This window comes from Pagrus pagrus, assembly GCF_965226575.1.
Source record: "Pagrus pagrus genome assembly, chromosome: 20".
Classification (NCBI taxonomy): Eukaryota; Metazoa; Chordata; class Actinopteri; order Spariformes; family Sparidae; genus Pagrus; species Pagrus pagrus.
Genome location: NC_140207.1, coordinates 27,721,302 through 27,735,310, shown reverse-complemented (window position 1 = coordinate 27,735,310; position 14,009 = coordinate 27,721,302). Strand labels below are relative to the sequence as shown.

The 14,009-nt window shown below is 38.7% G+C and overlaps 1 protein-coding gene across 1 annotated transcript in view; it reads right to left on the bottom strand.

Moving 5' to 3' along the window:
• The window catches only part of LOC311249589 (dual specificity calcium/calmodulin-dependent 3',5'-cyclic nucleotide phosphodiesterase 1A-like), a 368,687-nt gene that overhangs the window by 254,902 nt on the left and 99,776 nt on the right, over positions 1-14,009 (bottom strand). The window contains exon 5 of the mRNA XM_084340750.1: positions 4,954-5,136. Coding sequence (XP_084196876.1) covers positions 4,954-5,136 — 183 coding nt within the window. The remainder of the gene's footprint in view (positions 1-4,953; positions 5,137-14,009) is intronic.

Here is a 14,009-nt window from a genome sequence, read left to right as displayed (position 1 = left end):
TCACTAGTAATCACATTTCCATGTGCATTTCATTGTTGTTGCTGTGATGCCTCTTTATGTGCTTTCATTCCTGTCAACCATCCATTATAATTGTATACATTGTGATCTCGTTGATCTGCTCTGTACATGCGACATCTATTGCACGTCTGTCCGTCCTGGGAGAGGGATCCCTTCTCTGTGGCTCTTCCTGAGGTTTCTTCCGCGTTTTTTTTTTTCCCTGTTAAAAGGGCTTTTTTTTGGGGGGGCAAGTTTTTCCTCACTCGAATCGAGGGTCGAAGGACAGAGGGTGTCGTCTCTGTACAGATTGTAAAGCCCTCTGAGGCAAACTGTGATTTGTGAATTTGGGCTATACAAATAAAATTTGATTTGATTTGATTTGATTTCCTCCAGGTCAGTCGCAGTATTTGCTCCATCATTGGTCTCCGGAGGTCTAATGGTCTTCACAGTGTAGCCTCTGTTCACCTCTGCTTCCTTTATTGTATCAAAGATTTTTTTCCTTATGTCTCATGTGTAGCCTGGCTGAGAAGAGAGTCTGGAATTGAACACCATTTTCTTTCAAAACCTGACAGACCTCTGCATATTCTCTTCGCTTCTTGAGGATGAGAGGAGGATGGTCATGGTCCAGGTTTATTAGGTTATCTTGCCTGGCGAATTCCTTCCTTTGTCATGCCTTGCAGAATAGTGTCTCTTTAGTTTTGAAACAAATGATGGAGCATGGAGTGTCTTCTGGTGGTTGTGGGCGCACTGAACTGTGTGCTCTTTCAATTGGCATATCCTCGGTTATCCCGAGACCCTCTCGGAGTAGATTTTCCACGAATGTAACCATTGTTGGTGACTCCTTCTCCGCACCCTCTGGTACCCCATAAATTCCCACATTCTCACATCTGGAGTGACAAGTCCTTTAGTTTGTCCTCTAACATCATGTGTAGCTTTAATATCTCTGTCATGACTTCTTTTGTATTTTGGATCCTCTCTGCTTTCTCGATTCGCCCCATCGCTTCAAAGTGAAAGTGTTCTCCTTCAAAATTCTATTTTTCGAATCACTTTGGATCAGTCGGGACACTGACACCTGTCTTCCAGTAGACTTTTGGCGGTTTTTGGTTGACTCTTGACCATCCTGACCAATTTTCGCTCAGCAGGTGATAGATCACATTTTCTTCCTGATTGTGGCAGAGACACAACTGTGGCATGCATTTAATATTTACAAACAATTGTTTGCACAGTTGATCTTGGGGCCTGTAACTGCTTTTAAATGCTTCAAGTGACTTTCTTGAATTGTTCAAATTAGGGCTGGGACTCGATTAAAAAAGTTAATCCAATTAATTAGAGGCTTTGTAATTAATTAATCGCATTTTTAATCGCATATAAATATTTGACCTGAGAACAGTGAGAAGCAATAGGTTTTAGTATACCATTGAATAATGACTGAATAAAGAAAAAGAAAGAAAAAAAAAAGTTCCTTTGTAATATTTACATTTTTGGGGATACTGAATTTTAGGTCTTCATTGAATGTTAGCCATAATTATTACTATTAAAATAAACTGAATAAATAAAGACATGAGATGTTTCATTCGGTGTGTAATGGACATATATATATAATGTATTAGTTTCACTTTTTGAGTTGAATTTGTGACATAGGCCTTAATAAACTCTCCCATGACACTCTAATGCACCTGTACATCAGAAACAATAGGAGTGATAGGTACAGTAGGATATGCAATAATTAACTACTGCATACATCTTGACAGCTCTACTTTACACTGTTGATTTGTATAATCCCAACAGACATGTCCAGTGATTTTCAGCTTTCTGTGTTTACATTTGTCTGTTTTGATGATACAAGTCAGCGGTCCTGAAATGTGTGTTTCTCTTCTGTAAAACACATTCTACATTGCGGAGGCAACGTCTTTCCACTTAGGGCTTCCTTCACCTTTGAAACGGGGCAGAGCTCCGTGGGAAACACCTGCCTGACACAGCAACATAGGGAACCGTGCACGTCCGCGGCGCACAGTTCCACGGACATGCACGGGGGGAAAAAAACGGCGTTGCCGTCGCGCCGAATGCACGCGGCTACGCGCCGCGCGCATGTCGCGCGTAAACATTGGAAGCTAATAGGTAGGTTATTATCAGTATAATCAGAGGCAACCATGAATGAGTTCGCCTCAGTTTCACGTGATTGTCACTGTCAGCCTGTTAATTTTACTGACCCGAGCTGAGACGCACCCCAAGTGTTGGCGGCTTTTTAACTCGTTAAATAATTGTGCTCCAGTATAATCGGTACGCCTGAAACTCATCCAGTGAGAAACGTTCCGCGGTGCAAATATAAGTGCGATTAAAATGCGTTAATTTTTTTAACGCGTTAATTTTTGTGTAATTAATTAATCTTAATTAACGCGTTAAAGTCCCGGCCCTAGTTTAAATCAATCAGAATCAGATCAAACAGTAGGCTATTGTGAGTGTTTCTGAGATTTCCTGTACAGACTGAAGGCTGCTGGAAAACTGTCCAACTTGATTGCAGCTTTTTGGCTCTGCCCTGCGGCTGCCGCCTGGTCTTGTCCACTATCCAGCCAAGGTACACTTCATCTCGAATAACCCCTATTGTTTTGTTCATAGTCTTGCGTGGTCACCTCCAGTGAACAGCTCTGGCGTGACAAACCCATGTCCACCATCTTGAGCTCTCATGTTAAAAAAAATCAAAAAATCTATTATTTATTTATTTATTTATTTATTTTTTATTCTGTGATTATTAGATTTTTTCCTTCAATGTTCCTTTTAATTTTAAATATTTTATATTTCTTTTGAGACTTAAGAGTTTGGTTATTGGTCCCTTATTCCAGGGTGATGCTCCTTGTGATTAATTTCTATTCATATTTTTATTATTAATTTTTATAATTACTATTAGTAATTATCAATTGCTAATAACCAAACCTGCCTTACCATTGTACACAACAATCTGCTGAAATGTTCATCAAAATACAGCTATTACAGCTAATACAGCTGGATGTAACAATAATGTCGCTCAGATGTCACTGAATGTAGCCAGGATTTTGCAGAAACATCACTTCTGGTAATCTGTTCATTGTCGACAGCTGGCTGTGTGTCAGATTCTTTCCTTTGAGTTTAATAAACACCGGCAGCATCATGCAGTTGCTGAAACAATAAGTCCATCTTTAAATTGAGAGCATGATGTGAGCAATGGCACACGTGGCACAGCAGCTTTGGTCAGGATCTGAGTCTGTGTTCTGCTACACATATACAAGTCACCTGTTACATACAGATCCCAGTTTTTTATGGTGGACTTATTTGGAAAAAAGCGGTCCTCATAGATGATCCTGAGCTTTGTCAGAGCTTTCAGGACATTTTCATTTGAAGTTGTTCAAAGTCCAAGGTAAGGTCACCCAATTTGAGGATTTGTGGAGGATTTGCAATTAGCTGTTTGTTTTGGCGATAACTCCCAATCTCTCTGTGTATAAATAAATGTATGAAAATATATTTGTTTATTGTGGGAATGTTTTGGGGCATCCATTTACAATGTAGTCACTGAGGGAAGCTCAAGGAAAAATATTTGCATATTCAGGGAGGGTCAAGAAAAAAACAAAAAAGTCGCACCAGAGCCAGGCCCCTCCCAATACACAAGGAACAGTCCATAAAAGTAATTGTGTTTGAAGTCTTTTCTACGAACATTGCTGTGATTAGACATTATACGACTGATGAGAAGTTATGGAATGCCACTATATACAATAAGCCAAGCCATTTCAAGATGCAACTTGCAGTAACTTGCAAGACAACAGAGTATAAAATGCTTAATAAAACCACTTATTGTGATACTACCAGTGAAGTACGAAATATATGCTTATGCAAGACCAAATAACTTTTAAATGTGACAGGTCTACAGTAATACTACACAGGACCCAAATTTGCTTACAAGAAAGTAAAAACTAACAGAGATATGATTTTCTAAAAATGACAGATTCTTCACTCTGGTAAAAAAAAAAAAAGACTTCCTGTTAACAATTTGATTTCTGTATTCTGTTTCAGAATACACAGTATTACAAAAATGCTGAAATATAGCTCTGAGGGCCAAACTTAAAAAGTATTTGGAGTACTGCTATAGGATTTTGAAAGATCCCATGAATTTGACAGAAGTTTCAACATGATTTTTTAAAAAGAAAATCCATGACATGAACTGGGAAAAGTTCTCGATTTTAGGTGAATTGGCATGGAATGACTCTAATTCTAATTCAACTCAACATGACCAGAGTCTTAATTATAACCCAATATGAATGCTATACAATGACTATGGTCCAAGATGACTAATGGGACCACGAGTGGACGTGTGTCCAATTTCATGTGTGTCCGATGGGACATGTGAGTCCAATTTGGCTGTCATTTTAATTGTTTGGGCCTTGATAACAGCACCACCATCTGGCCAACTGTGCTGATTTTTTTGTGAAGCACTTACACATCAATTACAATAACTGGGCTTAGTTTAATGTTTCTTGCTCTTCCAGCTCACTGCAATTTAAACTGGGGATGGAAAATGATGAATGGGTAAAAAATCATTTGGCGCTTAAACCCTGTAACACAGCACAAACATAGCAGTTCTAAACCCTTGAACCCTAATTAAAAACTAATTGCACCATGGCAGAGGAAAGACTGAATGAACTGCCAATTCAATTAGGGAACACCAGAGCCATGGAATTTGACATAAGGGATATCTTTAAGGATTCTGTGCAGCGCAATGCTTGTCGAATGTCACTTCAGAAAATTTGGTCATGAGGCTATTAGTCTGTTTCTATATAGGGAGTGCACTCTCTAAATTAATGTAAAAACTAGCTTTTTTTTTTTTTTTTTTTTACAATTCATGATTAAATTGTTATCAAGGCCAAAGAATTCCACAGGACTGTTCAAGTAAACTGAACAACACAAGAACACAACCAAAGAAAATCAAACCTCTCCACAAAGATGCCAGCCTGCACTGCATGGACAATGCTGCGGAAACGTGGCTTGTCTTCGTTTCGGCATAGTTTCAGGCCCCGCTGCCGGGTAAAAGTTGAAGCCAGCCAGTCACGGACCTCTGATGGCACTGATTCTGACTGGATGTCACTCAGCTCATCCTCTGTATCCATCAGCCGCCTGCAGGGAAAGTCACATTCACAAAAACCAAAAACTCATACAGTGTACAATTTCTGCAGGCTACTGTATACGACCACACAACCAATCATCGGACAGCTTATTTAATTCTGATTGTTATCAAACTTTCTCTCATTGGCCATTGATTGATTACTAACATTTATAAGATAAGTAAAGAAAACACCTTTGTACACAAATAACTAAACATATATACAGTTATCAATATAAAAATATGCATAAACACGTAGTGCAGCTTTTTAATCTATGTAGTTTATGGTGTATGTATGCAGCAGCAACATGATGGTGCTGATAATGTGGTCGGCATCTTCATATTCAAAATCAACATCTGGGAAACACAGTCCATCAACTTTGACTGTGTTTGAGCACCAAGCATCAATGTGAGTCACTGCTCCTTGTCCCGGTGTAGTCCTGTGCTCTGTTGGCAAAGAAGAGTACAACAGCTTGATCCAAGATGTTGTGATGGAGACAGGTCTCTGTGTGCACAACAGTCTCTGTCCTATGCCCCATATTGTCCATTTCCTTTTCCTGTGACCAGACATTAGCCAGGAGTGGCCAGATTAGCATGGCTCTTAATCTGACTCTCTTCCTCCCTGGGGTGGTCCAAACGGTCAGGTTGGACGGCCAAAAGATGGCATAGGCCACAATGGTCCCAAAGTATGCTGCTCTTAGCCCAAAACACCCATTTTCTTCTCCAATGATGATGACAGTATTTCTGCCATAAGCAGTGCGTGTTTCAGGAGCTACCTCTGCAACTTTGTGTGTTGCTGTTGCCATAGCAATATTGTATTGCAGTACTGTAATATTGCAGCACACCAATATTATGTGAACAGCATATTACTGTATTTTGAATTAGTATTACCATAGGATGATTGTGTTTTATGGTCATTTTAAAGTGTATGCCAGCATGTTACCGTTAATTTACAAAGGGTGATTAAATCAGTTACTTGTACATTCAATTCCTATAAATCCCTACAAATGAAAAACAATTGAAAAAACAGGAAACTACACGTTCAATAAAAAAATTAATTCCAAGGCCTCAATCATTTGTACAGCTTTACACTGTAAAAAAAAAAAGCTGTTAATTTTACAGTAAAAAACTGGCAGCTGTGGTTGCCAGAATTTTACCGTAATAAAGTGGTAGAACTTTTTCTACTATTACGGTAATAAGATATTAGTACCGCTGATTTCACGGTTAATGTCTGAGTTTGAGTCCAAAATTTTCCGTATAATACAAATTATTACTATTAAATAAAATGCTGTTTTGCCATATAATATACATGATTTTTATGTTAATCATACAGCAAAACAGCACAATTTTTATATGGTAAAAACTTGTATTTATATGGTAAAACATGGTTTTAAATTCCGACCTTTACTGTAAAATCATAGGTACTAATATCCTTCTACCGTAATAGTAGAAAAGGGCCTACTGTATTTATTATGGTAAAATTCTGGCAACCACAGCTGCCGGTTTTCCTACTGTAAAATTAAAGTTAGGTTTTCCTTTCTTTTTTAACACTAGTATAGCATATTTATACTGTATATATAGTGTTTTAATGTGCATTTATCAGTCTGTAATATAGAACATTACTTTATTCTTCGTAAGTCCCCTTAAAATGTCAAATAAATAGAGGGCTTTGCGATTAAATATGACTGTGTTAATGTAAAATTTATCATGCAATGTAATGTTTTCACTGTTAATTGTGCTAGTTACTTCCACTGAATGTCTAAAACCTGTCACCTAAAATCTTAATACACTCCACATAATTAACATAAAACACATCTCTTAGCCTGTTTTGGTAAAAACCATATGACCTTTGGTTAAATAACGCTATCTTACACTAATAAAAACGTCAATGTAAAATACACAATAAAAAAACCTGAGTGCTCAGTATGATACTTACAGATGATCATGATGGTTTAGATTACTGAAGTTGAACTGTCGGTTTGGGTTATACAATATGCTTGAATAGAATTACCAGGTATACCCTGGCTTACTACTACAGTCCACAGGCAGATAGAAGTCCAAGGTTTTGAAATGTCCATTGGCATAAAAGTGTCTTTAATTAATCAAGATGTTTCCAAAGTGCTACCTCCTCCTGTCCCATCCTGTAGCTGTTGATGCAAGGGTGCAAAAGGGTGCAGCAAATGTTGCTGTATGTGGACATCAAGGGTTTCGCCAGGTTGGATGGACTGAGTTGCAGCAATGGATCTAACACCAGCATCAGGGAGAGAGCAGAGATAACAATTATTATATGATCAAAAGTTGTTTCATTGACACTAAAGTTGTGGTGAGAAATATTTAAAAAATGTATATCACAATATTTTTAAATTATATATGTATATATATACACACACACTTAATGTGGTGTGGGCTTTGGGGAATGATAATATTGTGATATGACAAAGTGTTATCTTTTGTCTATGGCTGCATTACAGTAAAGTGATGTAATTTGTGAACTTACTAGACTGTTCTAGCTGTCCTATTATTTGCCTTTACCCACTTTCACCCACTATCAGACATTACTGATGATTATTTATCAAAGCACCAATTGTCATCCCCACAATATATCCTAACAAGTAGTCAAATAAACAGGTAGTCAAATAAAATCTGGGTCTCAAATAAAGTCCCAGTGATATATAATTTGCATGCCAAAGCATAATGTCTTAAATTGTTATAAATCTCGGGGTTTATAGAGAAGAAACACCTTTATGAAAAAAAATACACATATTAATATACAACTGAGGGAGTGAAATTAAATGTATTGTGTTAATAAACTTGAAACAATTCATACACGACATTAATTACTGTGACAATATTCACCATAGCTAAACTTGGAGAGAGGTGCAGGAAAGGCCGTTGGGCTGCATTATCAGTCGGCTGAGACTGAAACCACAGGCTGGACATCAGCAGGAGACAGAGTTGCTGCTAAAACAACAGCATTATGACATGTGCTGTAACAGTAACAGCATAACAGCAAAGTAAACAAACATGCAAGATGTCATTTTTCTAATCCTCACCTTAACAGTGTGAAATCCACAACTAGAGGCCATGGACACTCCAAAGAGGGGGGTCTTGTCCATGGGCTTGCATGGGACATTTCTCAATCTGAAACCATCAGAATTGTATTCAGCCTGGAGTGAGACACTCAGGGCCGGATCTACTAAAATCCCAAATTGCTTGTACTAATCTGCGTGGGCAATCTAGAAATTTGCGTGTGGGGTTGAATCGCGGTTTGTGGGCGATTTACTAAGAGTGATTGCGTTAATGACAACAGGTGCAAACGTGTTGGAGCCTATTTAAATGAGGGTTTAGCGTGTTTCGTGGTTTTCAGCATGGCGAGTTTGAGAGAGCGAAAGCGCAAACTGAAATCCGACCCTTTCGCGCAAAGGAACGCCCTCTGGGAGAAAATCGGTGAAAAAGTTAATGCTGTTGGAAAAAACAGGCGAACAGTGGATGAAGTGAAAAGGAGATACCAAGACATCAGAAGAAGAACAAAAGAAAAATTGCCGTATAATAATATAAATATAATAATAATAGTAAAAGTATTGTGTGACTCTCGTAGCTGGCTCCAAATCCGCTCCAACTCCTTCCATTGTTTCGGCGTGTCCTTCTTGCAACAATAATGGCAGTTGTGTGCGCAATTACGCATACACACCGTTTGCACCTCCTTTTGAGACGTGGTAAATATAGACGCAATTTCTATGAACAAAATTGCTTTCCGGTTTGATAAATCACTTTGCGTGTGCTAAATTAATATATTTACATTTTCTCCACCCACAACACGCACAATTGCGTGTAAACGCCCCATGTTGCATATACATTGCTGCAAACGTACTAACTGAATGCAGACGCGCTATTTTGCACCTTTGACAGACGCAACCCTTTTTGCGCACTGTTAGTAAATCAATTTGTACATTTTTTTGCGTGTGCAAGGAGTTTGCACACGTTTTAATACACGCAAACCTTTAGTAGATCCGGCCCTCAGTGTACAGTCCAAGGTCTGATTAATACTATCTGCACCATCAGAATGAGTATTTCTCATGTAGTGATATGCATGGTCATGAGTAATAGGTGGTTATTTTTGCTGTACTTTAACTTCTGGTAGAGGTCATGCCATTTGCACCGCCTCCGGGTTGGTCTGTTGCCTCCTCCAGCATGCCTGATTTTGACTTTTGAGCTGCTATTACAAGTTACTGGTGTAGGATCAATAGAGGACACGTTATCTTGTCATTTTTTGCATTCAGATACTGTAATGACATGACTATACTGTATCTGTATCGAACAACAGCTTTCATACATAAGCTTCAGGTTGGCTGATAAGGTCCGTTATTTCTTGGAAGTGGTTTAAGAAAAAGTCATAAACTAAGCAGCTAGATGACCGGTTAACATGTACAGTAGGCTATATCAGTAGACTGTACAAGTGCACTAAGCAAAACCAACGTTGGCTAACATTAATGTTGGTTATCTAAACTAAGCCATATAACTATAAGACTGACGTTAGCTAACGTTAATGTTGGTTATCTAAACTTAACCACCGCTAGAAAGACGTGAAACAGGTCATTTGCAAATTTAAATGTTTAGCTAAATGATACATTACTTGAATCAGAACATTCTGAATATTATAACTACATAAATATATAGTTATACACGAGTGTCTCCATTCATTGTGATATGGGTAACATCACTACACTTAGTAACGTTGGCGACAGCTAGCTACGATGACTGAAGTTGCTGACGTCATGACTCGCCAACAAAATCATAAAATTAGCTGGTGTGACGATATATGGAAATATAAAATGTATGACCATTCGATCAGAAAATAAAAACATTGAATGTACTTACTGTGAATAAGAATTAGGTTTGCGCTTGCCTCACAACGGAGACGTCAATGTCATTCAAAAGCATCGCCATGATTGCCCCCCCTCCAATGTGATGCCGAAGCGTGATTTGCCTGCATCCTATCTTGACAATGGAGAGGGTGTCCCGTGATTGGATAATGAGTTTAGCCTTTGGACCGACTCTCCTGAGCCCACTAGTGTGGGTCAAGGAATCGTAAACCTGAGAAGCTGTACATTACATATCTTTGTTTTTATGGGACAGTAGTGACATAGTTCAAGGGAGACATTGAAACTGTCACAAACTGCCTGTGTTCCCTCCATATTTTCCCAGGCTCCCACCAAGACAGGCATCTGTTGGTCTTTGAAGAGTCATAGGGAATCTCAAAACAACAAGAGTAAAACAGCAAAGGCAAATAAGAAAAAAAGTAGTGTACTTGGATTCAGCCCTTTGAATCTGCCCACTCTTGCGAGTTGATTGATGAAATGTGAAGATGGAAATGTGTGATGACTGAGGAACTATGATGACTTGATAATATTAGGAAAACAAAGTAGCCTACATTTAACGGCCACAAACTGTAAATTTATTTTTTCCAAAACATAAATGCAAAATTTACAATGTTAGCTGTTATATATTACGACATCTGTTTAACACAAGGTTAGTAAACTTAACAATGACAAAATGTTTTTTTGTTTTTTTTAAATGTATGCAAAAATGGCAGTATAAGCTGTTATATATTACAGCATATTTCTATTATCAATACAAGGTTAGTAAACTTAACAGTGACAAATCGTATTTTTTTTTACAAAAAATAGATGCAAAAATTACAGGACTTACTGTTCTGTAAATTATGGCATATTTCTGTTATAAACACAGTGCAAAAGTAGTTGCAAAAGTTCTAAAAATTGTATTTAACCTTTGAAGAGTTTAGGTTTTTTCACTGTAGTAGTTTTTCAGCTTGTTACTGTAAAATCTACTGACTTTTTTTACAGTGTAAGACAATTAATATTTGGAACAGCTGTATTAAAATTTACTGAGACAATGAAGAGTGACAGAGGAGTTGACATTGACATTTAGCTGGTATCCTCAATCATGGATGCCTGTAACACAAACAAGCAACAAAAAGATTGAGCAATTCAGAGATAAGATGAGAGATAAGATTGTCTTTATTTATGCCACAATGGGGAATTTCACTTCTTACAACAGCTCAAGATTCAACAGTACAGTAAAAAGAATCAGAAAATATGCATAAAGTTAAATAGAAAATAAATAGAAAAACACAAGATATTTACAAAAAAAACAATAAGATATTTACATAAAGCAAAAAAGTAAGTGGAAAGTGACTGTTCATGTGGTGCTTGAGTTAAACAGTCTGGTGGCTGTGGGGATAAATCATCTGCGGTAGCGTTCCTTCTTACACAGTGGGTGTAAGAGTCTGCTGCTGAAAGAGCTTCTCAAGGCTTCCACAGTCTGGTGCAGGGGGTGAGAGGTGTTGTCCATGATTGACGTCAGCTTGGCTAACATCCTCCTTTCATCCACCACCTCTATGGACTCCAGTGGAGAAGTCTAGGACGGAGCTGGCCCTCCTAACCAGTTCGTCCAGTCTCTTCCTGTCCCTGTCCGTGCTCCTACCTCCCCAGCAGACCACTGCATAAAGGAGCAATGATGCCACCACAGTGTCATAAAATGTTCGGCGTAATGTGGTCTGCACCCCAAAGGACCTCCTCAGCAGATAGTTTGTCTTGCTCTCTCCGTCCATCTTTTCTATGACCAGATATCTCTTTCAGTCCTCTCCAGACATCCCTTGTGTTGTTCTGCTCCAGCTGCTGCTCCAGAGTTTTATTGTTGCTGTTTTTCCCCTTCCTTATTTGTGTGACATTTCACATACTGGGCGAAGGAAGGGAGAGTAGAGGACAGGGGAGCATGGAGATGAGGAGGAGGGACTGAGGCTGCTGAGTCTGTAGTTGAGAAAGAACAGTGTGGAGGAGCTCACAGGCTGCAGCAGCATCGGCCGAGGGAGGGACGTAAACAGTTGTGATGATTGCATGTGAAAACTCCATTGGAAGATAGTATGGCCGAATGCTAGCAGCTTGTAGCTCAATGTCTCTGATGCAGCGCTGCTCTTTAACACAGGGTTCCTGCGGGTCCTTAAAAAGTCTTAAAATGTCTTAAATTAAAATCCGGGTAATAAAGGTCTTGAATTAAATTTACCGTAAATTTGTTGTAGCTATTAAATTTCCAGACGGTGCGTTAATGCCGATTGGAAAGCACAGTGGCCCACCGTAAAATATCTAATACTGTGTATTTGTTGATTAACTTAGTACAAAGACCATGTTGTAAATGAGACTCCACGATTAACTCCGCCGTTTTATGTCAGCGACAGACGCTGATGTCAGGCTGCGTGTCACCATTAAGCGGTTGTCGAGGTTAGCGCTTAAACATGCAAAGATGGGGAAGTACAAATTTAATGTCAAATGGATGGAAGAGGATGTATTTAGGAGGTGGTTGGCGCCGGCTGAAAACAACGAGGCAATGAGCAAATTTGGCAAAAAGACTTTTTTGTTAGGGCATTTTTGCATGGGGGCTTTCAGTGTAAATAACGTTTGTGTTTGAAATCGCATACTATTATTCGATTCAGGTCACAGTCTATGTTCACTTTGACAATCTATCAGGTAACAACACATTAGCTCAGAGTTTAAGGGGTGTAATGTGTCTAAATATGCCGATTTGTGATTTTATGGGTTGCTGTTGTTCGGACGGTTGGGCAAATCTAGCTAACAGCTGTTAACGTCGGCTGTCACTTGTTGCCATAGCAACAGTAAACATTCACGTAAGGGCTAATGAGCTGTAAATAGAGATACAGAATCAAGCTATGTTGTAAATACAGATTAGATATGTTGTATTTTAGCACAGAATACATGATTTTACCAGTAAACCTATAGAAAATAATTAGTCTAATTTGCAAAATTTACCATTAAATTTATAGGCCACACACAAACACACACACACACACACAGAATGATTATGTATCTGTATGTATTTATGTGTATATAATCAAGAAATCATTAAAATAACAAATAATAATCAAAAAATAATCACAATTAAGTTGTTAAACAAAATTGAAAAAAACAAACAAAATGAAAATGCCAACTGTGAGCTTTGATTGTGTTTACAACCAAATAAATTGAGTATTTTCTACCAAAGAAATTGCTATGACATTTTTGCGTCTTAAATTATATGTGTTGAGGTCTTAAAAAGGTCTTAAAAAGCATTACATTTGACATTTAAAATGGTGCAAGAACCCTGTAACACTGATGTGTCCAGGGTTGCACCATCTCTCATTAACAAACACAGCTTTGCCCCCTCCTTTCATCTTACCGCACTCCTCTGCTCTCCTGTCCACCTATGATCTGAAAGCCTTCCAGGTTTACCAGTGAGTCTGGAGAAAGTCAGTCCAGCCACGTCTCCGTGAAACACATGAGGCTACACTCACGAAACTCTCTCTGCAGCCAGGTCAGCGCCGTTAGTTCTTCCATCTTATTAGGGAGAGATCTGACGTTTCCCATGATAACAGACGGTAAACATGGTTTATACCATCTTTTCATCGCTGGACTCTTCACTCCAGCTCTGCAGCCTCTTTTCCTCCTCCCTATTGCCACGGGGATCTCCAGTTTCTCCGCGTCTCTACGCATCAGGCACAGAGCCAACAGCTGATCGCGAGTGTAAACAATGGAGCCATGGCTGAATGGCTCTCCAGCTGAAGTTTTTCCGATAAATAGCAGTATGCAGACTGCTAAAGTTATAAATTGACCATCCATGGTTCCTCACTTGCAAGGTGGGTCAGTGCAGAAGAAACAAAAATAAAGAAATAATCTAAATCTAACATAAAAGACGGAGCTGCTGTAGCTGGCTGCCGATCTTGCGGCCATCTTGGAATTTCGATGCTGGTAAAACATAAAAATGTTAAACAGACTTATTGAGGTAGAGAAAGGTTAAAAAGAATAATGTAAACATG